Source organism: Periplaneta americana, chromosome 14, assembly GCF_040183065.1.
Source record: "Periplaneta americana isolate PAMFEO1 chromosome 14, P.americana_PAMFEO1_priV1, whole genome shotgun sequence".
In the NCBI taxonomy this organism is placed as follows: Eukaryota; Metazoa; Arthropoda; class Insecta; order Blattodea; family Blattidae; genus Periplaneta; species Periplaneta americana.
The window spans coordinates 57371603-57384713 of NC_091130.1; the positions used below are offsets into that span (position 1 = coordinate 57371603).

Here is a 13111-nt window from a genome sequence, read left to right on the forward strand (position 1 = left end):
TTCAAAAAGTGATGAGATTCCTATACTTTTATTTGTTTGTTCAGTAAATTATATTGGTTTTGACATGTGCAGCATCTAACAGAGACTACTTGAACTTTTTGTTACACAAAATATGGCAATATTTTTTTCGTTTGTACCACCAATGAAAATGTAGTCATGTCAAAACCACCAAAACAAATATCAATTGAAAGAAGATTACATGAACCAAAACAAGAAATACACCATTACATGCATAAACAAATTGTTGTTATTAATATGTGTTCTTGTGTTTTGCAGCATCTTGTTCATTTGGGGTGGCTGAGTGATGACGAACTGGTAGCTGTAGAAGTGAGTCCATCTGCACTTACTGAAAAACTTCCTCCTGCACTCAAAGTGAAGAGGTTCGGTGCTATGTGAAGTGATTTGGATTGTGCTAACTCTACATATTTTATTAGATACAATACTAATTGTATTTTTCCCAACGGATATTAATATATGCAATATTTGTAACTTGTGCTATATTTAGCATACTTCATACAGTTTTATATGAAATATTGGATATGTTGTGCTGTAATTTGAAACACAGTATTGAAAATGATTGTTGTAAATATTTTCTTGTTACAAAATCGTGTTAATTTAATGTTTCCTGAGCCTAGAAAACTATGGAGACCATTTTGTTACGATATACAGAAGACTTTTTTAATTATGGTACTTGTATTTGAAACTTGTGTACTGAGAAATTTAAGTATGAAGAAGAGTTTTAACTCTGTAAATGTTAAATATTTTGAAAAATGCTCTCTTCTTTGTATTAACTTGCTGCGTTTTTTTCGTGCGATTTCATTTTCGTATTTTTTTTGGAAAGATTAGCTGAATCAGCTATATCAGTATATTAACAATCTATATATCGAAATGTCTTAGGTTTAGTCTTATGCAAAGGCAAGGAATGATTTTTCTTTTCAATGAAGTTCAGAATACTAAGTTAATCTTCATTCCATGCAAGATGACTCTGCATATCAACAAACATAACGCAAAATCCTTCTGCATTCTGCACCCTGATTGGTCCTATGTTTGCTCTGGAAAATGAGGCATGGTTCGACATGTGTGGAACAATGATAGATGACGTGACATAACAGGTAATTATTTTAAACTAACAACTTGACATTAAGCATCAGATGCATGCGAGATTTTTACAGGAATGTACAGTACTTACATAATGAAGTGTCCATATCAGATAGCACACTGCTTCTAAAGGGTTTTCCTTTATGATGTTTGAGTCCTGAATTACTTACAACGATGTCAGCCATTATAGCTTATACTATTACATATGTCGCAGGATGTTAATATGCAATTTTAAAACTGCACAGCACTGATACCATATTCTGCAGAGTACAAGGAGCATACAGAAACTGATTGATCGATGACATTCCTATCTCCATGTTTGGGTTATGTTCTGAGTTGTGACACAGCTATACATAAATTGCACAATCTGCTTGCTATTTGATCACACCTCATTGCCAGTAATCAATGCTCGTCTTACCTACAAATCACATTCCTTCTCGACAACCTTTATTAGTCTTTCAAAGACTTCATATGTCATATTCCCTTTTCGTGTTTAGAAAAACAGCACATTTCCCATTAAGTCTTTGAAAGTATACAAGAAGTTGTGTTTTCAGACAGGGAACTAATTGACCTCGTATTCTAGACACCATAAAGAAGTTCTTTGCCCTGCAGCTAATGAGATGGGCTTCAGACGTGCATTTGTTTACATGTGGAGTTTTCTTGTATGGAATGAGGATTACATGTTAATTCTTTTTTATAAGTAGTGTAAAATATATTTAAAGAATATCAACATTAAGTGTAAAATTGAAGTTACATTAAACTCAGTCATGAGTTTGAATTCCACATAAGGTACATGTGAAATGTCCGTGTATTGCCATTGTATCTGAATATGCTATGAAGAGAGGTTATTGAGTTTTTGATATGTTCATACCTCATAACTATTATATTTTTTATCTGTTGATATGAATATGACGAAAAAACTATTTTATATTATGTTTCTGCTGTATTTTATTTAGACTACATATACAGTTATGCTAAACATTCCTCTCCTGTGATCAGTGAGGGAAGTGGGGAAAAAACCAGAGGCGGAATGCTACTTCAAGGTTTTCCCCTGCTACTTCAAGGTTTTCGATTTAAAAAAAGGCATACCCTTCCCTTACAATATGCACATGATGTATATAATAAGTTGTTTCGATGGAATCAGTAACGCGAATCTCTGAGGCTTACGTAACACATTAAATTTCTTAATAAGATAATTTCAAGTTATTTCAGTTATTTACTAGATTATTTTGCAATGTCCACTGAGACTTATAATTTAAAATAATGTTAAAGCTTACTTAATTATTAATAAATAGTGCAACAACAAAAATGACAGTCACTAAATTGGCAACAATGGCCACCACAAGCTACAGACTACAGCCTTCTTTCTATACTTAAAATACTACCGTTGTAAGCATTCCAGGGATTGACTTATCATATAAACGTGTCTAAATACACGTTGAATACAGTTCCAGAAGGCTGTGGTTTAGATTTACAAAGGAAAAAGATAGTACTCTTTGCTGTGAAGAAATGTATAAATAAATGTTTACAGATCATATTTTTTCAATGACTGTATGTTTTCTAGCCATAGAAACCAGTGATGGTATTCCATACGAGTGCATACGTCTCACTTTCCTCACTGCCTACGATAGTTCGCAAAAGTTCTCTTGATAGCTGGATTCCCTAGTGCTGTGTGGCTCCCTTGCAGCTATATATTTTGTACTTGGAAGAGTGATAAGCAGTAAATTGTACATACTGTTACAAAACATTGTTAAGCATTACTTAGACACATTCGCACTTTCATCAGTGTGAAAAGTGTCCATTAACGATGGTCTGTCAGTCATTCATTCTGTCTGTCAATCAAAGACTGATTGATTGATTGATTAGGTACACTATACATCGATGGATTGTGATGTAGCAGTTTTCAATTGGAATAATATGAAGTATGTTATAGTGCTAAGAATGGATATGGAAGATGGGTATCCTTCCACCTAAAAAAAAAAAAAAAAAAAAAAACTCTGTTCCTTGTTCTAAATGTACGTACACAGGTACAGACCGATTATTTAGTCCTGACACCTCGGCGACGCAAAAGAGGGGAAGTAACAGGAGTAATGGGGAGAGCTCCGGAGCAGAGATAAGGGCAAGCGGTCAGTAAAGAAATGCGGTACAGCTTAACTGTACTAAAAACATACTGCTCCACATGTGTGACATCCGATCGCTCCGAAGGCAAGTGAGAGACTAACCCAAACATCCCTTGGTGTAACTAAATGGACTTGCCTGACCCAGGCGCACATCTCCTGCAACTGTCAGGACTAAATAATCATACTGTAGTATATAATCAATAAAAACACAACAATAAATAAGTAATAAAACTAAGAAAAATAATTCACATGATAAACACACTGTAGCCATGTGTTTATATTTAGCATTTATTGCTACATAAAATACAAAATAAATATGGTACATATTATTTACATAGTGCACACCCATTTGAGCAAGCTCCTATAAATAACTATCTTGTACTAAAGGATTCAGTAAAATTACAAAACAGATAATTAGAAAGATAAAAATAGAGAATCAAATTAAGAACAATATGGAATGAATGAATAGTATATTTAAATTAAAAAAAAAAGGAAAAGGGGACTATATAATTTGCTTAATTTTTCTCTTAAATTTAGGTTGTTGTTTCAATGCCTTGCATCTAGCAATGAAGCCATTAGCATTCGTGCTCTCCAATACTTCGACACTCTTAAATTTATTAAACTTAACATAACCTAGGTCAGGATTTATTATCAAAATAGAGTTGTATAACATTGGCCCGTAACTCTGGCTATGATTATTACAGTGGCTGTGTTTAGGTTCAGCTAAAGGACATGTCAAATTTCTTCTGGTAAGATAAACATGGTTTTTTCCTTTATATTTCAGACAATTTTTATGGTAATATTTAAGTAATGTATATATATTTGTTCAATTTGGAAAACATCAAAATCGGAATAATTCAAATTTGTTGGATAATCAAGTGGATTGTTTAAGCAAATTTTAATTATCCGCTTTTAAAGCAATATGAGCAGAGAAAGTGTAAATTTTGTTGCTCCTCCCCATCCGATTATACCATACTGAATGACAGATTGAACCAAACTTAAATAAACTAATCACAGAATATTTATAAGGATGTAAGAGTGAAGATTTACACATTTATATATTGCTTTACGAAGTCTGTTACATAAAGAAGAAACATGTTTATTTCACCTTAAATGCTGTCAGTAATAATGCCTAATTACTTAATAAACTTGAAACATCATTTAACTTCCAGTTACTTTCCCAGGTGAGCTACTGAAGATTACACAATTATAGCATTCAAATCACTTTGCCACATACAAATTAGACTGGCCAACTTACATCACTTTCATGAGTAAGAACTTCATTTGTCTAATTATTTTCATCTCTTCATCACAACAAGCAATTGCAGCCCATATAATCTGCCTCTTCTTATTGTGAATATGTGTTGAATCTCGATTGCTACCAGACAGTGCTTATGTTTTTAGTTAAGGCAATACTAAACACAACCAACTCTTTGACCACTCAAAGCAAATATATTTTACTCGATTCGCATGAGGGATTCAGGCACTGCTGCTAGGATGGACTTCTGCTCTCTGCAAATTTCTCTTTCAGCTACTAAACTAACTTGCGGGGACAACAGTTCAATGCAGTGTGAACTATGTTAATGGGAGTTACCTGGGAAAATATCACCTCCCATTTTCAAATCTTGTGCACAGACCTGTTTATAATTGTAATATGCAATTTTGACTCTAGCATGATCTCTACCTGAGTTAGTATCAAAGTCTGTACTTGAATATCTAGGTATTTCAAGTATGTATTTCTTTATATGAAGAAGGGGTCGAAGGCGGTTTACCACTTGTTTTTGTGAATTATTTTTTTGCTGAACAGTTGCGCTCTTGTGCATGTACAGCACACTGCATTCTGAACTTAACCTGGGCTCAGGGTGAGAAGATTTCTGAAGAGGGGGGGATAGAATCCTAAAGAGGGAATAATATATATAAAATAATTATTATCCTCATTCGATACAGCACAACGCTTGGTTGCACTGAGTTGCTTGTCTCACATCCTGATGATGATGATGATGATGATAATAATAATAATAATAATAATAATTATTATTATTATTATTATTATTATTATATCCACGAGCAGGCTTAAGATAAGATGTGTAATTCCAAAGTTACTGATTGATTGTTGTTAGTTTGCTGGTGATGATAATACATCAATATTATTTTCTTTGCTTACTTTATACTTTGTAAAGTACATATTATACTTGTATTAAAACAATTATATTTTATGAAGGGGGAGGGGATAGAAGTTATCCCAGGCAGGGATGTTAATATGAATTTATGAGAGGGGATAACTTTCCAACAGGGGGGAAATCCCCATTATCCTCCCCCATTAATTCGCACTCTGCCTGGGCCTGTAATGATAATGGCATGCGAATAAAATTAATTCTGGTGAAATGAGTCCGAGGTCCAATGCCGAAAGTTACTCAGCAATTCAGCTTCAATTGGTTGAGGGAAAACCTTGGAAAAGAACACTAACCAGTATTTGAACCCAGATCTGCTCATTTCACAGTCAGACCTGTTACTCCACAGCTGTGGACTAAACATCTAGGTACAGAAGAAAATGAAAAAGCAAAACATCTGGCCAAGGAAGGGTCGGAAAACCCCCTTAAATAAACAAGAATCAGCTGGTTATGTCTCCTAAGAGTCAGAAACAAGTCTACAGTGGATCAAATACGAATATTGCAAAACATGGGAATTTTTCCTAGAGACGGAACTTAGTATTTTACTTCTTCTGCAATGGTGCTATAATGCAAATTGAACCTTAGCCTCCTTAATGCATCCCCTCTATAAGTACCATTATTTGGCTTTGGTTTTCCATGCTTTAATCATTAATAGGTTTTCAGTATTATCTCTCTCAGTTTTCCTAAGTGGCGTTATATTTTTCTATTCTTCTTTTGCCACACAATGTTTGTTGAACTACCGGTACCTTCTTGGGTATGCCATAACATTTTTCATTTATGAAGGCTGTGGGTATGTGACCTTCATTCCTTCTAACCAAATGACCAGCCCATTGCAACCTTTGAATCTTAAATAGAAGAATAGGAAAAACCTTATTCAAAGCTCCCTGTCAGGCTTTTCGAAAATATCTTATTAAAATGAATAGGAATAACAGAAGGGCCAACAGGATAACGGGACATGTGTAGTCCAGAAACACATAAAGCAAATGAGGCTGTTTAATGAGAATACCATTTGCAAAATGTGCAAGCAGGAAGAAGAAACTCCAGGTCCTATCCTGCTTGAATGTAAAATTCTAGGAAGATGCAGTCTGAGCACCAAACTCCCCAGAAAGGTAGACGATTCTAACATTGCTACTAAAGCTCAGAAACTACTTATTTCAACAGAGTTGGTGAAACAATTGTAGGCCAGAAACTGAAGGTATATGAAGCCTCAGGACTGATATGCATGGGACATTCCACTTGCCCTACTGTACATATCTCACTTCGAAGTTGACTACAAAATGCGGAAGTTCTGGACACTGTTTATCAGTAAATGTACAAACCCAGAAATAAAATTTGGGCCATCTGAATTTTGTTTCAGGATCTCTACATACTTTATGCTATACCCATAGTTAAGTACGTACTACTGTATTTGGAAATACGAAATAAATAGCCTACTGGTAATACATTTTAACTTTCCATTAGGCACACCAGTTTGCAGAATGCCATTAGTCGCAATGAGTCTGCTAGACCCATGTTGCTTTTTCTTTTTGCATGATTAATTATTTTTATTTTCATGGAATACATTTTGTTGTAAATATTACACATTTGGAGGAAAAACATTACAAAATGTATTATCTAAAAAAGAAAACTTGAAATAAAAAAGTTACCACAATAATATGTCTTCAATATAGGCCTAATAATTCTAACATTATTACAATGAACTTAAATTGAGAATGCTAATCTTTCTTTTCGCACTGTTAATGATTTTCATTTTCCGGTATTCTATATTTTGTTGTAAATATTATATGCTTACAGCAAAAGTAAATTACGAAATAGGCCTATGTAATCTTGAAAAAAAAAATAGACATGAAATAAAAAATTACAATGATACAATATCTTCAATACAATAAACATAAAATTATTACAATGAATTAATTTAAATCAGAAGTTCTTGTTCTTCAATTAATCACAATCACTGATATGTCTTCCTTCTTCATTGTCAGTGAGTAGACACCTTTCACAGACTATTTTTGCATGTTTGTTCAAACACAAGTATGTTTTGCATTTTTCACATGAATATTTACTGCGGCAATCCTTTCTTGTCTCCTTATAGCAAGGTTGGCATCGCCTCCTTTTCCTGCTGCTGGGTTCCGAAGCATCTTCCAAATCATCCATGGGTGGTCCTTTTGGTCGGTGTTTCGCCAGCAGAGCTTTTATTTCATCTGGTAGACTCTTTATTAGTGCTCTCCTTTGTAGCTGCTCTGACAATAAAGAGAGAGCTAATGTTTTCAGATACTCACGTTTGTTGGAGTGTATATTTTTGTTTTCTAGGAAAATCACTCTTGAATTAATAACTGCAATGTTTAAGATGTGGTAAAAAATTACCGTTGGCCACCTCCTCGTTGATCTAGCCACACTGCACTTAGCACACAATTTATCAACCACATCAACTCCGGATTTGGTGTCATTATAATAGAGTACGATTTCAGGCTTTCTCTCTACACTGTCCGACACCTGATTTTCTGATACATGTAGGCTTGAAAGGAGGACTATTGTTTTGCCCTTTTTAGGAACATATGAAACAAGAGTTTCGTTTTCTGTGAACCCAAATATGCTGTCATACTGCTGACGGCCTTTTGGAGATGTGAAATTCAAAGGTAGTTCCATTTTGTTTTTTCGTACTGTCCCCACGAAAGATAGTTTTCTTTCCTCTAATTCCTTCACTAACTTCAAACTAGTGAACCAATTATCTGCAGTAATATTCCTTCCAGTTCCATGAATTGGTTCCGTAAGTCTCAACACGACAGCATCTGCGGAATTTTCTTGTTGATAGGGCCCATCTGGCTGCTCTCCACAATATATCTCCATGTTAGAAGTGTAAAACATTTTTGCATCACTCAGACAAAAGATTTTGATACCATACTTACTTGGTTTTGATGGTATATATTGGCGAAAGCCACAACGGCCGCGAAATGCAAGTAACTGTTCGTCGACAGTTACACTTTGACCCAGAGAATAATGTGTCTTACAGTTGTTAACAAAGATTGTGAATATCTCTCTTACAGCTGCCAACTTATCTGTTTTTCGCCGCTCATTTCTTGAGATTTTATTATCAAAACGAATACATCTTACCAAAAATCGGAATCGTTTTTCAGACATTGCCATTCTAAAAATATTCACACCAAGGTCATCTGTTGTCCAGAAGTCGCGAATGTTCTGATGACCACCATGAAATATCCCTGCAAGGTATAATAATCCTAGAAAAGCTTTCATTTCTATTACATCTGTAGGTCTCCTATCTCTTTCACGAGTGATTTTTTCCTTCAGATTCTCTATGTAAATGTTGGTATTTTCAACAATCATATCTAATATAATGTCACTAACAAAAAGTTTCCAACAATCAAATTCCGTTTCAGCATCCTTAGCAGTTTGCATCACACCAGGTAGTTTTGCCAAAATATTAGGCCTATGGGGTCTTGTGTGTGTTGTTTTCCACGGTGATTTCTTCCATTTCGTTCCATCTTTACCTATAAGTAAAAAAATGTGGAAACTACTTGTATCAATAGAATCACTGTAAGGCTGAACTAGCGCTGAGATAGTTCCCTTCGTACTCCGCTTATACGAATCTGTGACAAATTAATTTGGTTAGTTTAGGCTTTTATTATACCTTGCATATAGGATCAACTGCATCTCCACGAAAAAAATTCTTATAAATTCAACGACTTTCACTTTCGAAATCGCCGAAACTACCTCGCCGCTAGTTTCACCCAATAATAATAATAATAATAATAATAATAATAATAATACCGGTAATCCGCTATACTGGAGAATTAGCACGGTCACTTTGAACCGTGCCGTTACGTTTAGCACCAAATTTAAGTAAATACACAATGTCACCAACATAAGAACATGACGTTGGTGTGTGGCGTAGTTGGCGGGAGAAATTTTTTCTCTCTCTGTCTACCTCCTTCGTTCTGAACATTATTGAGAGATAGCACCACTGTTAGCGACAATGTGTATTTGCGTAAATATTGCGAGTAAATTATGACGAGTGCCTTAGATGAGAGGCTCGGGACAGAAACAGTTTTGCTGTAGCGCATGCGCGGACCTCTCATGCAGTGGGACCGTGATCCTTACTTGAATTTATTTTTGCGTGTACTTGCAGATTAAATGATTGAGATCCCTTCTTGCTCCGGTTACAGGCCTTGCATTTACGAAGGTTATGTTATGTTATGTTAGGTTAGCTTAGCTTAGATTAGCTTAGCTTAGGTTAGGTTAGCTGAGGTTAGGTTAAATTAGCTTTGGTTAGGTTAGATTAGTTTTGGTTAGGTTAGCTTAGCTTTGGTTAGGTTAGGTTAGGTTAGCTTTGGTTAGGTTAGCTTAGGTTAGATTAGCTTAGATTAGGTTAAATTAGCTTTGGTTAGGTTAGATTAGTTTTGGTTAGGTTAGCTTAGCTTTGGTTAGGTTAGGTTAGGTTAGCTTTGGTTAGGTTAGGTTAGCTTTGGTTAGGTTAGGTTAGGTTAGCTTGATTTGGTTCGTCCATGTAGTAGTTAAAATTATATAATATGACAGTTTTTGATTCGTAATATTGTTAAAAAATAATAGGCCTATAATGAAAGCGGTGAATAATTTCATGGTCCTTAAATTTTTTTTTCGTAAAAGGCTAGGTATTTTTCTGTAGGCCAGAAATAAAACAGCAACGCCGTCATAATTACGTACTTCACGCTTTGGCGAACATTAACCGGAAATTTACTTTCCGTCATTTTAATTGTATGCCGTGAAACACATCTTTTTGCCTGTTAATTTCCTTGTGATAACCTAGTTTATTATCTTATTACATCTTCATTTTCATTTAATGCATTCAAAAAAACCGCCGTTGTACTACATAAAACCTTGAACTTGACTAATGGAGTGAATTATTTAAGAATATAGTCGCGAATTTGACTACCACCATTTCGATTATATTTTGTTTGATACGGCTCGGTACGGCCCGGTGACTAGTGGCCAGCGAGTAGAGTCGACTATCGATATTGGTCTGCCGTGCGTATTATCCAGTTGTTCCCGGTAATCTACAAGTTCTCCCGGGTACTCACCAATAAAATAATTGGCGTCTCCTAATTCAGCGTTTTCATCATCAACTTCATGATCTGTATCTGAATCTACGGATCTCGATTCAACTTTATCTTCAGAATCAGAGTCATCAGTTTCTTGAAAATTGTCATCAACTGGTAATTCATTATAATCAAAAATAAGACGTTGCACTTCCTTCATATCCTCAGCATTTTGAAAGTCGTATGTCCCTTTATTCATATTCAATAAATAACAATAATCAAATTTAATACGGCAATATTACTCCCTCCAACAAGTACTCCAATATAAATTTCGCGAAAGCCAACAACTGAAGAATTATTTTGTTGTTTTTGAAGCGGAGAATCTGTAACTTGACTTATCGCGTTGGGTCTATCAATCCCAAATGACACACAGGATGACGTCAGTTAACTTACATGTGCGAGGTTATTATTAGACTCCTCAGGTTGCGAGTTAAGCTTAAAGGTGTGGTGTAAGATTTCCTAAGTTGATAAGAACGTAGGTGAGTAGGTACGTCTATTGGCAAGATATGAAACAAAATAAAACCCTTGGGACTCTCAGACTCATGCGCGACTAAATGGAAGGTTAATACTTCAAAGATGATTGAAAGGAATATAGGTAAAATAATGACTGAAAAACATGTAGGCCTAGTACAGTATGTTTGTTCTGCTTCTGCGAGCGAATTGTTGACCATTCTCACCAACAATGATGTCTCGTTCATTTTATGAACGTTAAATTGATAAAGTGCAGGCACACACAGCTGTCAGTTACCCTTTCTTGTCCCAAGTGGGCCCAAATGCACATTGTGATTGTGATCTATTTATTTATTTATGCGCACCAGGTGGTGTAACAATAGCGACAAGACATTATGATAACTATAAAGACATGGACAAAACTTTTCAAGATAATTATATGTGAACTTAGCATTTTGTGTAAATTACATAACTATAGCTACAAATTTATAGTCATTATTATGCTTCTCTTTCGGTAAGACATTTACATTTGTATTTCCTGGAATTTTTCAACCTTCATATATTGGCTGCCCTGCAACAACCCCAATGGTCTCTTTCATTACATGTGACTCTAATCCTGCACTCTGTAACTGTCAGTATCAGCTGATGTGCAGTAAAATTTATAATTTATTATGTGAGTTATTTTTATTTGGAGGAATTTAATTACCAGATACCTCACTAGGTATTGACGTCGAAATATTTTGTTCCGAAATGCGTTAGTCTGACAAGGTACCGTAAATATTCACCTGAAGTACGTACTACTATCAATAAATTCGACCCAAAGTTTTAACAGCACATTTCAAAATATTATTCAGGATACCCGCTACCTTTATTTATTTAGTAAACTTAGCAAAAACTATTTATTTGTAATAAAATGTGTGATACTTTTATTTGAATTGTAATACCCAAAATGTTTTGAAAGTAAAAAAGTTAACATAAGATTGTAAGTAACAAGCAACCAAAACATATTCCTAGATCTAGTTCATTGCAAAATACTTGTAAATGTTGTGTGATCTCCAGAAGGCCGCAAATATGTACTTGAAAAATGAATTACATTAAGCTTATATAATTATATAATGTAAATCTGGGCATTAAACAAATGTCTCTGCAGCTGATTGGAGCATTAAGTTGAAATGTTGTATAAGAGTTAACTGATCCCATATTATTTTTATACAGCATACAGAAATAGTTAAATATTAAAATAGATGATTATAGTTTAGAACATTTTAGGTTAGATTGATATTATATGCCTCAAGGCAATAAAAAAATTTAAAGGGAATACCAGTAGCCTATATATTTTGATGGATCATATGCAGAGACTAAGAGGAAGGTGGAAAATAGGAAGGATTGTAGAGTGCTGGGTTTGCAGTGAAAGACCTGCCCTTGGACAGAACACAGTGAATGAATGAATGGTTATGTCTTTGTATTAATAAATAGACCTATGCTCTGAGAATCCTCAATAATAATTTACAAAATAATTTACGACAGTGTAAAGTATCGTGTGGTCAGTTGGTTACTTGGATATGAACAAGGTTTGGGATTGAAAATGTGGTTTGTAATAAATGGTGAATTTTATTTCAGTAGGTTATTTTACGACGCTTTATCAACAGCTTAGGTTATTTAGCGTCTGAATGAGATGAAGGTGATAATGCCGGTGAAATGAGTCCGGGGTCCAGCACCGAAAGTTACCCAGCATTTGCTCATATTGGGTTGAGGGAAAACCCCGGAAAAAACCTCAACCAGGTAACTTGCCCCGACCGGGAATCGAACCCGGGCCACTTGGTTTCGCGGCCAGACGTGCTAACCGTTACTCCACAGGTGTGGACCGAAATGGTGAATAAGATAATAAAATTTTTGGTAATACTCAATTTAAATACTCAAATATCGTTTTATATACATATGAAGTTTGTGTAACTGTCAATTGTGTACTTACCTATAGCTTTTACTGTTTATAAAACTAGTGTAATAAAATTTAATTATGCTCAATAGTGCTCGGTTTCCCTACATTAACTTACGAGATTAAATGATCTCAAAAGATCTATGAGCACAAAGTTTCATGGCTTGGAATTGGATTAATGACTTCTAAATTGAGCTTTGCCTGATATGCATTAAGATCCTTATCTGCTATTTGTGGTATAAATTA

At 34.8% G+C, this 13111-nt stretch overlaps 3 protein-coding genes across 6 annotated transcripts in view; 2 read left to right on the top strand and 1 right to left on the bottom strand.

Moving 5' to 3' along the window:
* l(3)72Dn (UTP4 small subunit processome component l(3)72Dn) overlaps positions 1–2035 on the top strand; it is a 66626-nt gene extending 64591 nt beyond the window's left edge. For both annotated transcript variants that reach the window (XM_069845326.1, XM_069845323.1), the window contains exon 15: positions 277–2035. In XM_069845326.1, the coding sequence (XP_069701427.1) occupies positions 277–396 (120 nt within the window). In that variant the 3' untranslated portion in view covers positions 397–2035. The remainder of the gene's footprint in view (positions 1–276) is intronic.
* A 1433-nt stretch (positions 2036–3468) lies between these two features.
* On the bottom strand, positions 3469–10897 carry LOC138713327 (piggyBac transposable element-derived protein 4-like). Its single transcript, XM_069845332.1, has 2 exons — positions 10462–10897; positions 3469–8895 (listed from the first exon to the last, which is right to left on the bottom strand). The coding sequence occupies exons 1-2, from the start codon at positions 10676–10678 to the stop codon at positions 7331–7333; spliced, it is 1782 nt and encodes a 593-aa protein (XP_069701433.1). The 5' UTR covers positions 10679–10897; the 3' UTR covers positions 3469–7330.
* Positions 10898–11538: 641 nt separating this feature from the next.
* fab1 (fab1 kinase) overlaps positions 11539–13111 on the top strand; it is a 111583-nt gene continuing 110010 nt past the window's right edge. For all 3 annotated transcript variants that reach the window (XM_069845321.1, XM_069845320.1, XM_069845322.1), the window contains exon 1: positions 11539–11697. The gene's annotated coding sequence lies outside the window, so the exon portion shown is untranslated. The remainder of the gene's footprint in view (positions 11698–13111) is intronic.